This window comes from Aegilops tauschii, chromosome 7 (genome assembly GCF_002575655.3).
Source record: "Aegilops tauschii subsp. strangulata cultivar AL8/78 chromosome 7, Aet v6.0, whole genome shotgun sequence".
NCBI lineage: Eukaryota > Viridiplantae > Streptophyta > Magnoliopsida > Poales > Poaceae > Aegilops > Aegilops tauschii.
The window spans coordinates 440,454,337-440,470,260 of record NC_053041.3 but is presented as its reverse complement, the minus strand read 5'-3'; the positions used below and the strand labels follow the sequence as shown (position 1 = coordinate 440,470,260).

At 46.9% G+C, this 15,924-nt stretch overlaps 1 protein-coding gene across 1 annotated transcript; it reads right to left on the bottom strand.

The window, feature by feature from the left end:
* Nucleotides 1-8,848: 8,848 nt before the first annotated feature.
* On the bottom strand, nucleotides 8,849-10,489 carry LOC109762039 (cytochrome P450 89A9-like). The gene is made up of 2 exons (XM_020320852.3): nucleotides 9,545-10,489; nucleotides 8,849-9,433 (listed from the first exon to the last, which is right to left on the bottom strand). The coding sequence occupies exons 1-2, from the start codon at nucleotides 10,487-10,489 to the stop codon at nucleotides 8,861-8,863; spliced, it is 1,518 nt and encodes a 505-aa protein (XP_020176441.1). The 3' UTR covers nucleotides 8,849-8,860.
* Between the last annotated feature and the right edge of the window lie 5,435 nt (nucleotides 10,490-15,924).

Genomic DNA, 15,924 nt, shown 5'->3' with positions numbered 1-15,924 from the left:
ATTACAACTCGATACTAGAACAAAGATATGACTCTATATGAATGCCTCCGGCGGTGTACCGGGATGTGCAATGATCTAGCGTAGCAGTGACATCAAAAAACGGACAAGCCATGAAAACATCATGCTAGCTATCTTACAATCATGCAAAGCAATATGACAATGAATGCTCAAGTCATGTATATGATGATGATGGAAGTTGCATGGCAATATATCTCGGAATGGCTATGGAAATGCCATGATAGGTAGGTATGGTGGCTATTTTGAGGAAGATATAATGAGGCTTATGTGTGATAGAGCGTATCGTATCACGGGGTTTGGATGCACCGGCGAAGTTTGCACCAAGGGCAATGCACGGTACCGAAGAGGCTAGCAATGATGGAAGGGTGAGAGTGCGTATAATCCATGGACTCACATTAGTCATAAAGAACTCATATACTTATTGCAAAAGTTTATTAGCCCTCGAAGCAAAGTACTACTACGCATGCCCCTAGGGGGATAGATTGGTAGGAAAAGACCATCGCTCGTCCCCGACCGCCACTCAAGCAATGAAAGAACACCTCATGCTCCGACTTCGTTACATAACGGTTCACCATACGTGCATGCTACGGGACTTGCAAACCTCAACACAAGTATTCCTCAATTTCACAATTAATCAACTAGCACGACTCTAATATCACCACCTTTATATTGCAAAACTATTGCAAGGAATCAAACATATCATATTCAGTGATCTACAAGTTTTATGTAGGATTTTATGACTAACCATGTGAATGACCAGTTCCTGTCATCTCTCTAAATAGATATAAGTGGAGAAAGAGAGTTTAATTCTTTATACAAAATATATGCCCACGCTCTAACAAATATAAGTGAAGCAAAAGAGCATTCTACAAATGGCGGTTTTCTATGTGAAGAGAAGCAGGCAATCCAAACTTCAAATGATATAAGTGAAGCACATGAAGCATTCCATAAAGCCATACTCAAAAGATTTAAGTGAAGTGCAATGAGCATTCTATAAATCAACCAAGGACTATCTCATACCAGCATGGTGCATAAAAGAAAAATGAAAACTAAATGTAAAAGACGCTCCAAGATTTGCACATATCGCATGAACGAAACGAATCCGAAAACATACCGATAATTGTTGAAGAAAGAGGGGATGCCTTCCGGGGCATCCCCAAGCTTAGACGCTTGAGTCTCCTTGAATATTTACTTGGGATGCCTTGGGCATCCCCAAGCTTGAGCTCTTGCCTCTCTTCCTTCTCCTCACATCGAGACCTTCTCGATCATCGAAAACTTCATCCACACAAAACTTCAATAGAAAACTCGGTAAGATCCGTTAGTATAATAAAGCAAATCACTACTCAAAGTACTATTGCAAACCAATTCATATTTTGTTTTTGCATTGTGTCTACTGTAGTATAACTTTTTCATGGCTTAATCCACTGATATAAATCGATAGTTTCATCAAAACAAGCAAACTATGCATCAAAAACAGAATCTGTCTAAAACAGAACAGTCTGTAATAATCTGAACATTAACCATACTTCTGATACTTGAAAAATTCTTCCAAAATTAGGAAAATAAACAATTTGTATAGAAAGACAATGAAAAAAGAATCAGAACCATTTGACGTTGCAGTAAAAAATGTAAAATCGCGCATTACAGCCAAAGTTTCTGTCCTGCACCGCACAAACCAACAAGCATTGTAAACATCCTAAAGGCAAACCTTGGCACATTATTTTTATAATACAATGGAATTGTACAAGGGGGTAATTATTTTTGTTGAAAAGTTTCTGTAATTAAGATTCACAAAGTTTCCATGGGCATGAACAAAGTTCAAGGACGTCCCCCACTTTCACAATGCTCGTCTATCTCACTTTCACTTTCTTTTTGAAAAGTTTTGAGGTTCCCCTCTTTATTTATTTTTTGCTTTTAAACTATATAAAAGCACTCAACAGAAATAAATGACTCTCTAAAACTTCCGGGTTGTCTCCCTGGCAGCGCTTTCTTTAAAACCATTAAGCTAGGCATATAGTGCTCAAGTAGTGAATCCACCCGGATCCCAAGGTATATCAAAGCCAATTTTAATTAGCAATGATTTGGCATTTAGTAGTGAGCACAAGGCAACATATATCAAGCAATGACTAAGTCTAACTCTCTTCTATGCATCGGCATGTCATAAAAGAATAGTTCATGCACACATAGTAAAGGCCAATGCATAGTATAAGCAGTTTCTTGCAATTTTATCATATTGGAAACATAGAGAGGTGGAGATGTAGTTCCTCTCTCATAATAATTGCAAGTAGGAGCAGCAAGCACATGCATATCACATTCATCAAAATTATCATGTGCAACAGTAAAAGGCAACCCATCAATATAATCCTTAATAAGGGCAAACTTCTCCAATATAGTGTAGTTTGGAGAATTCAAAAAGATAATAGGACTATCATGCGTGGGTGCAATAGCAACAATTTCATTCATAACATAAGGAACTATAGCAAGTTCATCTCCATAAGCATAATTCATATTGGCATCTTGGCCACAAGCATAGCAAGCATCATCAAAAAGGGATATTTCAAGAGAATCAATGGGATCATAACAATCATCATAGCAATCATCCTTCGGTAAACACGAAGGGAAATTAAACAATGTATGAGTTGAAGAGTTACTCTCATTAGAAGGTGGGCACGGGTAGCTAATCCGCTCTTCCTCCTTTTGTTCTTCGCTCTCCTCATCATCTTTTTCATCCAATGAGCTCACAGTTTCGTTAATTTCTTCTTCCATAGGCTCCTGCAAAATATTAGTCTCTTATTGGACAGCGGAGGAGTCCTCAATATATGGTTTAACATAGGCATTAGAAGCATAATTATCATAACAATATTCAAGTATGGCAAAAATTTCAGATTTGTAAAGAGTAGCATCATACGTTTCAATCAAAGAAGCAATTTCATAAGCACCCTTAAAAGCAACAAATTCTTCAATTTGTTGAACATCATAGTAATTATAAACACCCTTAGCATATGAAGACACGATTCCATTATCGATAAACTCACACTAGTACGGAAGGTGTTTCTTAGGGTTTTCAGAAAAACAAGTAACATCATATATTTCACATAAATTCCAGGCATAGCACTGCAAACGATGAATTTGATCCAGTAAAAGTTTCCCTTTTTTAGATATGCGGTGTCGCACATAACAAGCATGCTCATCTAAAGATTTTCCCTCAACTAAGCTAGTTGGGGTTTCAGCACGAGCACATAGGGATCGAAGATGATCCAAGTAAAAATCTTCAGGAGTGTGATAGATTTTGAGTGGTTCTTCAACCATTGGTTCAGTAGGTACAACTAATTGTTTTTGGTTTCCTACCCATAACTAAAGATAGAAAACAACTAAGAACAGCAAATAAAAATTACTTAGTGATAAAGCAAACAAGCACACACGAGAATATTCACCCCACGCTATTGCTCCTCGGCAACGACGCCAGAAAAAGGTCTTGATAACCCACAAGTACAGGGGGTCAATTGTAGCCTCTTTCGATAAGTAAGAGTGTCGAACCCAACGAGGAGCTAAAGGTAGAACTAATATTCCCTCAAGTTCTATCGACCACCGATACAACTCTACGCACGCTTGACGTTCGCTTTACCTAAAACAAGTATGAAACTAGAAGTACTTTAGGTGTTTTTGGATAGGTTTGCAAGATAATAAAGAGCACGTAAATAAAAAGTAGGGGCTGTTTAGATAAAGAAGCAATAAAGTTAGTATAGCGAGTGCGGAAAAGTGGTGGTAGGAGTTGCAAAATTGTCCCTAAGCAATTGACTACTTTACTAGACCGATAGCAAGTTTTATGTGGGAGAGGCCACTGCTAGCATGTCATCCCTGACTTGGAATTCTATGAACTTATGATTGGAACTATTAGCAAGCGTCCACAACTACTAACGTTCATTAAGGTAAAACCCAACCATAGCATTAAGATATATTGGTCCCCCTTCAATCCCGTATGCATCAATTTCTATGCTAGGTAGAAGCTTCTGTCACTCTTGCCCTCCAATACATAGTCCTATCAACATACAACTAACCCTATGGTGTGATCCACGTGCGCGCTCATATGATGGGCACCAAAGGCAGCAACATAACCACAAGCAAATTAAATCAATCATAGCAATTCATAACCACCGATAGGACAACGAAAATCTACTCAGACATCATAGGATGGCAACACATCATTGGATAATAATATGAAGCATAAAGCACCATGTTAAAGTAGAGGGTACAGCGGGTTGCGGGAGAGTGGACCGCTGTAGATAGAGGGGGGAAGGTGATGGAGATGTTGGTGAAGATGGCGGAGGTGTTGGTGAAGATCGCGGTGATGATGATGGTGGCCACGGCAGCGTTCCGGCGCCGCCAGAGGAGAGGGGGAGAGGGGCCCCCTTCTTCCTATTCTTCCTTGCCCTCCTCCCTAGATGGGAGAAGGGTTTCCCCTCTGGTCCTTGGCCTCCATGGCATGGGAGGGGCGAGAGCCCCTCCGAGATCGGATCTGTCTCTCTCTGTTTCTGCGCTCCCAGATCTGGCCTTTCACCGTTTCTTTTATAACCGGAGATCCGTAACTCCGATTGGGCTGAATTTTGGACACGATCTCTATCTGGAAATTAGCTTTCTTGCGGCGAAAGAAGGGCTCCAACTGCCTTACGAGGTGGCCACGAGGGTCCAGGGCGCGCCTGACCCCCTGGGGCGCGCCCCCCTGCCTCGTGGCCCCCTCGGGCATCGTATCACGTTGATTCTTCTTCCCAAAAATCACATATATACAAAAAAAATCTCCGTCAGTTTTTATTCCGTTTGATATGGATTTTCTGCGAAACAAAAAAACATGCAACAAACAGGAACTGGCACTGGGCACTGGATCAATATGTTAGTCCCAAAAATAGTATAAAAATTGCCAAAAGTATATGAAAGTTGTATAATATTGGCATGGAACAATCAAAAATTATAGATACGACGGAGACATATCAGATACCGACGATCGAATCTCGGGCAAGTAACATACCGATGACAAAGGGAACAACGTATGTTGTTATGCGGTTTGACCGATAAAGATCTTCGTAGAATATGTAGGAGCCAATATGAGCATCCAGGTTCCGCTATTGGTTATTGACTGGAGACGTGTCTCGATCATGTCTACATAGTTCTCGAACCCTTAGGGTCCGCACGCTTAAAGTTCGGTGATGATCGGTATTATGAGTTTTTGTGTTTTGATGTACCGAAGGTAGTTCGGAGTCCCGGATATGATCACGGACATGACGAGGAGTCTCGAAATGGTCGAGACGTAAAGATCGATATATTGGACGACTATATTCGGACACCGGAAGTGTTCCGGGTGGTTTCGGAGAAACCCGGAGTGCCGGAGGGTTACCGGAACCCCCCCGGGAGAAATAATGGGCCTTATGGGACTTAGTGGAGAGAGAGAGGGCTGGCCTAGGGCAGGCCGCGGGCCCCTCCCCCTCTTGTTTGAATTGGACTAGGAGAGGGGGGGCGGTGCCCCCCCCCTTTTTCCTTCTCCCTCTCCCCCTTCCTTTCCCCCTCCTAGTAGGAGTAGGAAAGAGGGGAGTCCTACTCCTACTAGGAGGAGGACTCCTCCTCCTGGCGCGCCCACAAGGGGCCGGCCGGCCTCCCCCTTGCTCCTTTATATACGGGGGCAGGGGGCACCTCTAGACACACAAGTTGATCTGTTGATCTCTCCCAGCCGTGTGTGGTGCCCCCCTCCACCATAATCCACCTGGATCATATCGTAGCGGTGCTTCGGCGAAGCCCTGCGTCGGTAGAATCATCATCACCGTCATCACGCCGTCGTGCTGACGAAACTATCCGACGAAGCTTTGCAGGATCGAAGCTCGCGGGACGCCATCGAGGTGAACGTGTGCTGAACTCGGAGGTGCCGTGCGTTCGGTACTTGGATCGGTCGGATTGTGAAGACGTACGACTACATCAACCGCGTTGTGCTAACGCTTCCGCTTTCAGTTCGGTCTACGAGGGTACGTGGACAACACTCTCCCCTCTCGTTGCTATGCATCACCATGATCTTGCGTGTGCGTAGGAAATTTTTTAAATTACTACGTTCCCCAACAGGTGCCCCCCGCGCCACGGGTCGAGTTTCTCCCCGGCTGGCTGCCTTAGGGGCTGCACCCCCCCCCCCCCCCCCGGCGCTCGCGACGCCCTTGGCGTCCCCGTCCCCGACCACGCCGTCGGCCTCCCCGGCGGCCGTGACGCCTCCCGGGTCCCCTGCGCCCTCCTCGGCGTCCCCCGCGGCCTCGAAGGTGGCGGGCTCTTCCTCATCATCGCCCGCCGCCACCCCGGACTCGCTGCCCTGCCGATGACTCACTCTCGGGCTGGCACTTTCTGCCCGAGCACGCGGTACACCAGCGATGAGTACCTTCTCGCTGCTTCCGTCTCTGAGCCGTCCCCTCTCCGATCGTCAGCTCGAGCCGCCCTTCGGGATCCTCATTGGCTCGCTGCGATGCAGGAAGAGTTCGATGCGCTCCAGCGGAACCGCACCTGGCAGCTTGTCCCTCGGCCGCCTCGTGCCAACATCATCACGGGCAAGTGGGTCATTCGGCACAAGACTCGTCCGGATGGCACTCTCGAGCGCTATAAAGCTCGTTGGGTGGTTCGGGGCTTTCGGCAACGTGCGGGCGTGGACTTCACTGACACCTTTGCCCCGGTCGTTAAACCGGGCACGATCCGCACCGTGCTTCAGCTAGCTGTCTCCCGAGCTTGGCATGTGCATCAGTTGGACGTTTCCAACGCCTTCTTGCACAGCCACCTCGCTGAGCAGGTGTTCTGTGAGCAGCCCACCGGCTTCGTCGACGCCACGCATCCAGACCATGTGTGCTTGCTCTCCCGTTCCCTTTACGGGTTGAAGCAGGCGCCTCGGGCCTGGTACCAGCGCATCGCTGCATTCCTGTAGACGCTCGGATTTACATCGACTCGCTCCGATGCGTCCCTCTTCGTGTACCATCACGGAGTTGACACGGCCTACTTGCTGCTATACGTCGACGACATCATCCTGACGGCATCCACTGCCGCCCTCCTCCAGCGGCTTACTGCTCGTCTTCGCGATGAGTTTTCCCTGAAGGACTTGGGGCCCCTGCACTACTTCCTTGGCATTGAGGTGGTTCGAGGCCAGATGGGTTCTTCCTGCACCAGGAGCGCTACGCCCATGAGCTTCTTGATCGAGCCGGCATGCTTAACTGCAAGCCTGCTCCCACGCCTGTCCACACCAAGGCCAAGGTTTCCGCTCTGGAGGGTTCTCCCGCATCCGATGCGGCCTTCTATCGCTTCATTGTGGGTGCTTTGCAGTACCTGACCCTGACGCGCCCCGACTTGCAGTATGATGTTCAGCGGGTCTGTCTTCACATGCATGCTCCGCGCGACTCTCACTGGACCCTGGTGAAGCGTATCCTCTGTTACATACGCGACACCCCGTCCATGGGACTTACGCTGACGGCCTCCGCCTCCACCGACCTCATCACCTACTCTGATGCGGACTGGGCTGGCTGCTCGGACACACGGCGCTCCACCTCGGGGTACTGTGTCTACCTTGGGCCGTCTCTGATCTCTTGGTCCTCCAAGCGACAGCCCACCGTCTCCCGCTCGAGTGCCGAGGCAGAGTATCGGGCAGTGGCTAACGCCGTTGCTGAATGCTCTTGGCATCGTCAGCTGCTCCAGGAGTTGCTTTGTGATGTTCACAAGGCCACGCTCGTCTACTGCGACAACGTCTCCGCCGTGTACCTCTTCGCCAACCCGGTCCACCATCGTCGAACGAAGCATATTGAGCTCGACATACACTTTGTTCGTGAGCAGGTGGCTCTTGGGCGCATCTGGGTCCTGCACGTCTCGACGGCGCAGCAGTTCGTCGATGTCATGACAAAAGGACTGCCTACTTCTGTTTTCGAGGAGTTCAGGTCCAGTCTTTGCGTCTCCGGCGACGCTTCGACTGCGGGGGGTGTTGAATATATGGTTTGTGCATGTATATTGTATAGCCCGGCCCACCTCCTAGTCATTGTATAGTTGAGGTTGTGGCCCACTTTGTACTCCATACATACGTGCGCTATGCACCGATCAATACATCGTGAAGCATTGTCAAAACTCTCGTTTCCAACATTTACCACCCAGTCATGTTTCGTATACAGCATTAAAATTGTTACTATTGCTCCACTTATTGTTAGAATGAATCTGAAAATACTCGCATAAGAAAATTAGGGGTCCATTAGATTTTTTGGTTTTCGCTAGAAACTTTTTGGTCTACTGGCTTCATGTAAAACCCATGGTTTTAAAATAGTGCATTGTAGCTCCGCTATAGCGTTTAAAGAGGCCCTGCGCTAAGCGACTTTGATTCAAACACATGAACAAACATTTTACGCTATAATATGGATATAGCATTGTTGTATATAGCGTTTAGAAGGGGTCTGCCACTAAGCGACATAGTCCGCTATTTAAAACTATGTTAAAAACCCACGGCCATGGACTGAGATTTAAATTGTTCTTAGGCTGAGAATTAACAAATCATTTCATAAAATCGTGTTTTTCTAACATGTCATGTGCTTTTTTAGCAATCACACCAATCAATTTTACAAAAACTTTACATAGTACTGTAGTTACAATCCAAATAAACTACTCCCTCCGTTCGGAATTACATGTCTCGAAAATGGATGTATCTAGAACTAAAATATGTCTAGATACATCCATTTCTGCGACAAGTAATTTCGAACGGAGGGAGTACCACCTAGAGGTTTTATAGAACTTTCATGTAGAAAATAGATTTGCATTATTTAGCAAGCTGTTGATCGACGCCCTACTACGCTATCAGTTACATATTCAGCTGTACATGCGGTCTCACGACCAAACAAGTACGTAACGGCGTCCTCATCTCGGTTACAAGCCCGGGTTTCTCTTCCATGTCCACTGCTCCAACCGGTGTCCACTCGAACCTCGTGACCAGATTCTCGACGAAGGATTTGAGCACCGTCAGAGCGATAGCGGCGCCAGGGCACGCCCTCCGCCCGCTGCCGAAAGGCATCATCTTCATCGACACCTCGCCGCTCCCGCTGCCGGCGGTAACAGAAACGCCGTACCCTTCTCCGCCCTCCAAGAACCGTTCAGGCAGGAACTCGTCGGGGTTCGTCCACGACGTCGCGTCGCGCCCGATATCAGCCACGCCGTAGTTGACGACGGAGCCCTTGGGTATCAAGTAGCCGTCGAGGTGGGCGTCCTTGTCCGTCGTGTGCGCCAGCAGGTAGTGCGCCGGGGGGTGGCGACGCAGCGCTTCGAGCACCACGGCCTCCAGGAACGGGCTCCGTCGCTCGCCATTTGCCGTACAGTTTCCATTTTCATCGCCTTCCCCTCTCCTAGCGATGTCTTCTCGTAACTTCCGTTGTACCTCCTGGGAAAAGTCGCATGTCGTATCAACTTTATGAGTATGACAGTGAAATTCCCAGTACGTAGTACTGCTCACGAGCTGACACCACGTTTTTGTTATTGCTACGTACTATACCTGGTGGAGCACAAGACGTGCCATGATCCACTCGAGCGCCGTGGAAGTGGTCTTGGACGCAGCGTTCATGAACTCCCAGCACAGGCTCACCATCTCCTCGTCTCGGAGCCTTAGCTCCATGAGCGTGTCGACGTAGCACCGGCGCCGCCCTGCGCCGACCCCATCTCTGTTCCGCTGTCGGCGAGCACTGATGAGAGCCATGACAGTGGCATGGTGCCTCTTCTGGGCGTTCGATAGCTTCCGGCACTTAGGGAAGTAGCACGCGACCTCCAGGAGCGCGGGCATGAGGTGGAACGCCCCGAGCTCAATGACGAGGGACAGGATCTCGGCGTGGACTCCTCGTAGCTGCCTGAGCACGTCCTCCGCCGCCCCTTCGCCGAAGCAAAGCGAGGCGAAGAAGGAGAACACGGCGTGTCGGAGCATTTCTGATGGCACCACGACGTGGTTCTCCGCCGCCGCAGCCGCACGCTCGAGGCTCGAGACAAGCCTGCTGAGGGAAGATTGTAGCGCACCAGCGAGAGGCGCCCCAGCAAGGTGCGAGCTGAGGTTGCGCCGGAGGAGGCTCCAGCGGCCGCCGTACTGGGCGCTGTTGACGCCGTGGCCGTTAAGCCCGAAGGACCACGACGGCGGGCGGTGCGCGAAGGTGGCCCCTGCGCGGGCGAGGGTGCGGTGCGCGGCGTCACGGCCGGCGATGAAGATGGCCGGCTTACTGCCCGCCCAGAGGGTGACGACGGGGCCGTAGTCCGCGTGGAGGCGCCGAAGCGCATCCACGAGGGAGGCGATTGTGGGGCAGCGGTACAGGAGGTTCCCGAGAAGTGGGAGCCGTGGCCATGGTGGCCCGGGAGGGAGCGGACTGCCACCAATGTAGCATTTCCCGTGCTGCCTGGAGGATGTTACGAGGAGGAGCACGACCGGAAGGACCACGATGCACAGGAGTATGATCATTGCATCGGCAAATGGTCGATGATTATATCGGTATGGTAGCGGTATTGGACTGGATTTTATAGTGATGCAGCGGGGAGGCGGATTTGTGGTCTATGGAACATCTACATCCTATATGAAAAAAGAAAGTAATTCAACAAAAACTCAAAAATTTCTGAAAATATTTTTGAAATAAACTTGACCTTTTATTGTACCCGTGAGAAAAAAATCCACAAAATAAATCTTTCTTTAACTTCTTTTCAAAAAAGATCTTTTTTTGGTAAAATAGTGTGAATAGTGACCTATAATAACAAATAAATTTCGGTTTGGCTAGAACTCAGCTAGCTGAGTTTTTAGTTTGGCATCATTCACCATGTCAGCCGCTGGATGTACCAGGCAGCGATTCGCTCTTTCCTAGTTGTCCAGCGTCGTGAAAGTGAATTGCAAAAAACATCGACACTTCAGGCTAGGGTTGCAGAAACCACACATTTACGAAATTATGTCAAAAACCACTAATTTTTTGTCTAATTTTTTGCAAAAAACACTAGTTGACTGCTTTAGCCCATTTAATGATGATTATGACAGGTGGAACACAATTTTGTTGACGTGGCGTAACGGTTCGAGATGAACGTCGTTAGATGCTTTTTTTTTTGCCAAAACCCCCCCAAACTCTGCTCGCTGCTCAGCCGATGTATGAACTCCCCCCGCCGCCGCCGGCATGCCCTGCTAACGCCGCCGCCCCTCCCTCCCCGGCCTGCCACCGTCTTCAAGCTAGATCCGCCGCCGTCGCCAAGCATATCAGGCGAGGGAGGCCGTCGCGAAGAGGGAGGCCAGCGTCGCCCCATGCCCGTCCCTCTCCGACGCCGCTCCACGCCGGTCCCTCTCAGGCGCCACCCCATGCTTGTCCCTCTCCGACGCCGCCCCACGCCCGTCCCTCTCCGGCGTCGCCCCATGCCCATCCCTCTCCGGCGCCGCCCGACCTGCATCACGGGAGATGGGCCGCCCCTGTCTGCCGGCGCACGACCCCGGGGCCGCCCCTGTCCGCCGGCGCACCACCTGGCGACGTCCATGTCCGCCTGCGGACGACCCTGGGGCCACCCCTGTCTGCCGGCGCACGACCCTCGAGCACGCCCCGCCGCACGACCCAGACGAGGTCATCAACCCCCTGTTGTTGTGGCTCATCTGCGGCGGCGACCCAGGCGGGAGCTTGCGGCGGCTTCGGCCATGGAGGCAAGCGGCGCCGCGCGCCCCCTCGCCGGCGACAAGAACCATGGCCGGCCGGGGTAATGCTGCTCTGCTCGCCTGCTCGGGGTAGAGGAATCAAGGAGCTGATTGCTTTTTTTGATTTTTGACTAAGGGGATCTTTGTAAAATTATAGTGTCTGTTTTGTAAGTCTAGAAAACTCCTTATCTAACGGCGTCTAACTTAACCGTTACGCCACGTCATCATTTACATGACCCACCTGTCATAATCATGCTTAAAACGATCTAAGCCGTCAACTAGTGTATTTTCCAAAAAATTAGACAAAAAATTAGTGGTTTTTGGCACAATTCCGTAGATGTGTGGTTTCTGCAACTCTAGCCTGAAGTGTCGATATTTTTTGCAATTCACTCAGCGTTGTGACAGCTCGGTTTCGTTTTTCTTTTCATGTTGGTTTTTTTTTGATGGATTTTTTTCCATGGTGGCATGTCACGGCCTGTCAACTGTGTTGAGCTACTTGTGTGTATCAGGCCACGTAGACATTTTTGTGCTTTGTTGTGTTATTTTAGTGTTTGTTGGTCTTCACTCTTTAGCATTTATTTATTTTCACTATTTTATTTTATTTTCTATTTTTCATTTTCTATAATTTTAATTTCATTTTGATTTTTTCCTTGTTTCTTTATTTAATGTTATTTTTGTCGGTTTTTAGTTTTTTATTCTAATGACATCGAAAGCTAAGGCTTCCTTTTGGCTAAAAGTGTTTTTGCTAACGTATTGTAGCGAAATGGACAAAAGGTCATGGTTAATTAGTTTGTGGTGTTAATTTTTCCTACAAGTTTTGACGTAGCTTCATCGTCCCTACAACAACTAGTAGTTCTGCTCCTATTCAGCGTCACAATAACAACAAATAGTTCTACTCAAGCCACTTGCTGCACAACACGAAAGTTACTACTAAGCTAAGGAAAGACAAGAAAACGCATTAGGCCAGCCCAAAAACAAAAAGAAATGGGGTACAACTAGGATGACATCAGCTGAGGTGAATGAGGGACTAAAAAAAAACTGAGGTGAATGAGACCATAGTTATGTCTCAGCTAGATGAGTTCTAGCCAATCCCAATAAATTTTGTCCTTTTTGCAGTGAAGTCAACTTTTGTTTTTCTTCGTGAAAATTTATATACTAGTGTAAAAGTAAGTCAAGTTTTTTGTCAAAATAGTTCTTACCTATTTTGACTTTTTATTAAAATATTTAAAAAAATCCATATAAGATGCATATGCAACCTTGAACACAATTGTATTTCCCGATGCAGCAGCTCCATCTACTGGACGCCCAATTGAATGCTTTTCGTAAACAAAGCAGCTAAGACACATCCCTGTTTCCACTGTCGTCGTGGCATTGGTTCGACCATGATGTAAGCGGCAAGTTTTTCACGTTTTTGTTTTAGGCAAATCGCTAAGGTATTGTGGGACCTCTCAATGCTTGAGATACCAGTACAGTACCTTTCACAACATATTAGCCACATGAAACAAGATGGTACGCGTGTGGATGGCGTGGAAGATTTTGCATTGCATATCCCATGGCAAATGACCACCGCTGCGTATCAACTTTGACAAGTCTTTGATGTCCCCAAAAAGCTGCGAGGATGCACGATATGTACGTTCACTGTCGAGGCATCCTCCGCTCGACACGATAGTCTTGTTTCTCAGCTTTTAGTCATTTTCACTGCCTGGTGATGCTTGCGTGGTGGGTATCCGAGGTTCGCCATAGCTGAATTTCTGGACCTCTGGTCCTTGCTCCAGTACCCATAGGATTGCTGGGTCCGGGTCACTATTCATCACTTGAACCATAAAGTTTATCGTGTACTCAATCTGTTCCATAATATAAGAGCGTTTTTAACACTAGTATCAGACACGCTCTTATATGTCAAACACGCTCTTATGTTATCAGACAGAGGGAGTAGTATATTTCAACCAACACTTGGCATTTGATGACCATAACCCAATAGTTTTTTTTTCTTTTTTTTTACCTTTTTCATTATTAACTATTGTTGCAAAGTATGTAACATATTTGGAAGGTTTAGAAGGGAAAAATCATTTTAAACCCTAAACTTGTAGAGGTTTGGCGAATCAAACCCTCAATCCCTATGGTTTGCACCCTGAACTATGCAATTCCGGTCTAAATCAAACCCTGGCATCGTTTTAGGCATAAAAATGCTGACGTGGCAAATGTCAACTGGCATTCGTTGGTGGGCCGGCCCATTTGTTGACCACGGCGCGTATCCCGTCCTCCGCGCTGGGCCAACCCATTTGATTTTTTTCTGTTACACTGCTAAAAAAATGCGAGAACCTACAAAACTTGTGGACCTTTTTGAACCCGTGAATTTTTTCCAACCCACGAACTCATTTTGAACTTTTCATTTTTTACAATTTCCGTTATTTTTTCCCAAATCAGTGGACTTTTCATTTGAAAATATGTGAACTTCTCTTCAAAATCATTGAACTATTTCTAAATCCTTGAAATTTATTTCAAAAATTTGTGAACTTTTTTTCTAAACTGATGAACTCTTTCCAACACAGTGAACTTTTTTGAAATTAATGAGATTTTTTTCAAAATCAATGAAATTTTATCATATTCGTGAAATTTCTTTCAAAATGGATGAATTGTTTTGCAAAACAAAGAAGTTTTTACAAATCTGTGATATGTTTGTTCAAAATTGATGATTTTTTTTTTAATAAATTCGTGAACTTTTTTTAGGAAGACCGTGATTTGTTTCTCAAAACTTCACGAAGTGTGTTTTCTCAAGTTTGCGGTTTTTTTAAATCCATGAACTTTTTGCCAAATTCATGAATTTTTTCTCATTTCCATAAGGGAAACGTTTGTATGCACCCGGCTGATCTTTCAGTACATTTGTATTCACCCGGCTGATCTTTCGGTGCGCGTCGACTGCCTCCGTGGGTGTTCGATCTGTATTGATCGGACGGCCAGGAGCCACCCTCATCTACTTCACGTTCTTGCAACTCCACCCCTGTTTCAGAAGCACTTCTGCAACTCAGCACTTGCTGCAGATGGATTGCATGGCCAGGTACGCGGGTGCTTGCCCGTGCTCACCGCCGGCCCCTCCGACGGCCGTCTTCGCCGGCGAGGCAGGCCTTCGCCGTCCCAATTCCATCCCTCATCTTTTCTTTCGCCGCCTCACTTGTCGTTGGCCGGGCAGTCGGCCGCCCTGAGCTCACATCTCTGTGCCCTGCATCTAGATCGGGATTGCCAAGCCACCACCCGACGTCGGCGAAAGTGCCTGAGATCCGCGCGGCCCATTCGTCGTTTCAGTGGCGTGCGGCGCAGCGCATGGCCTCTCCGTCGATGATATCGGTGTCGGGGGAGCCCTCCCTGCTGATCCGTCCTGGCCTTGCGCGGCATTTTTTGTGAAACAAAACCATTGTTGCAATAGTTGTTTATGAAACAAAGCTCTTGTTGCAAAGAAGGGACCCATACGTTGAGATGCTTTTGCAACGTCACCAATGTTTCTGAAACAGAGCTCTTGTTGCAATAGTCACCGATGTGTTTCTGAAACAAAGCTCTTGTTACAATAGTCACTGTTGTTTCTGAACCAATACCTTTGTTGTAAAGAGGGAATAGATCAGACGGCTCGCGAAGCGGCGGATCTTTTAAAAAGATCCGTCGACCGACGCGTAGCACGCTCCTTTCCGTAATTCAAATTTCTACGGAGTTTTTTTTATTACAGTGAACTAAATAAACGGTCAAATAGACCTGTTGTCTTAATACTCGACAACTAAATGAATATGACCTAGTGGTTAATGGCAACGGCCAGTGACATACATGTCTGCAATTCGAATCTCGCCTATCGCAAATTATTAAAAAAAATCCCTTTTTTCTTTTGCGTTTGCTGGGCCATCGAAGTACACGTCTAAATTCACTTTTTAAAAAATTGTTCATAGTTCAAAAAACTTGTTCAGGTTTATGAAATTTGTTCACCGCTACTCGCAAGTTAATAAATTTTGCTCTTTTTTTCTTTTGCGTTTCCTGGGCCATCGAAGCACATGTCTAAATTCACTTTTTAAAAAATTGTTCACAGTTGAAAAAACTTGTTCATATTTTTGACATTTGTTCACAATTTTGGAAAATGTTCATGCTTTAAAAATGAATATTCGAATTTCTTTTCACGATTTCTTGGTCTCATTTTTAAGAAATTTTATTCACTTTTTTCCAAGAAATGTTGGAAACCCCCAGATCTGCCGCTTTCA

Bases quoted from the DNA above. Each gene is read 5' to 3' on its own strand.
- LOC109762039 (XM_020320852.3), bottom strand. From the start codon at position 10,489: ATGATCATACTCCTGTGCATCGTGGTCCTTCCGGTCGTGCTCCTCCTC. The intron at 9,434-9,544 runs GTATAGTACGTA...GACTTTTCCCAG, and splicing joins CACGTCTTGTGCTCCACCAG to GAGGTACAACGGAAGTTACG.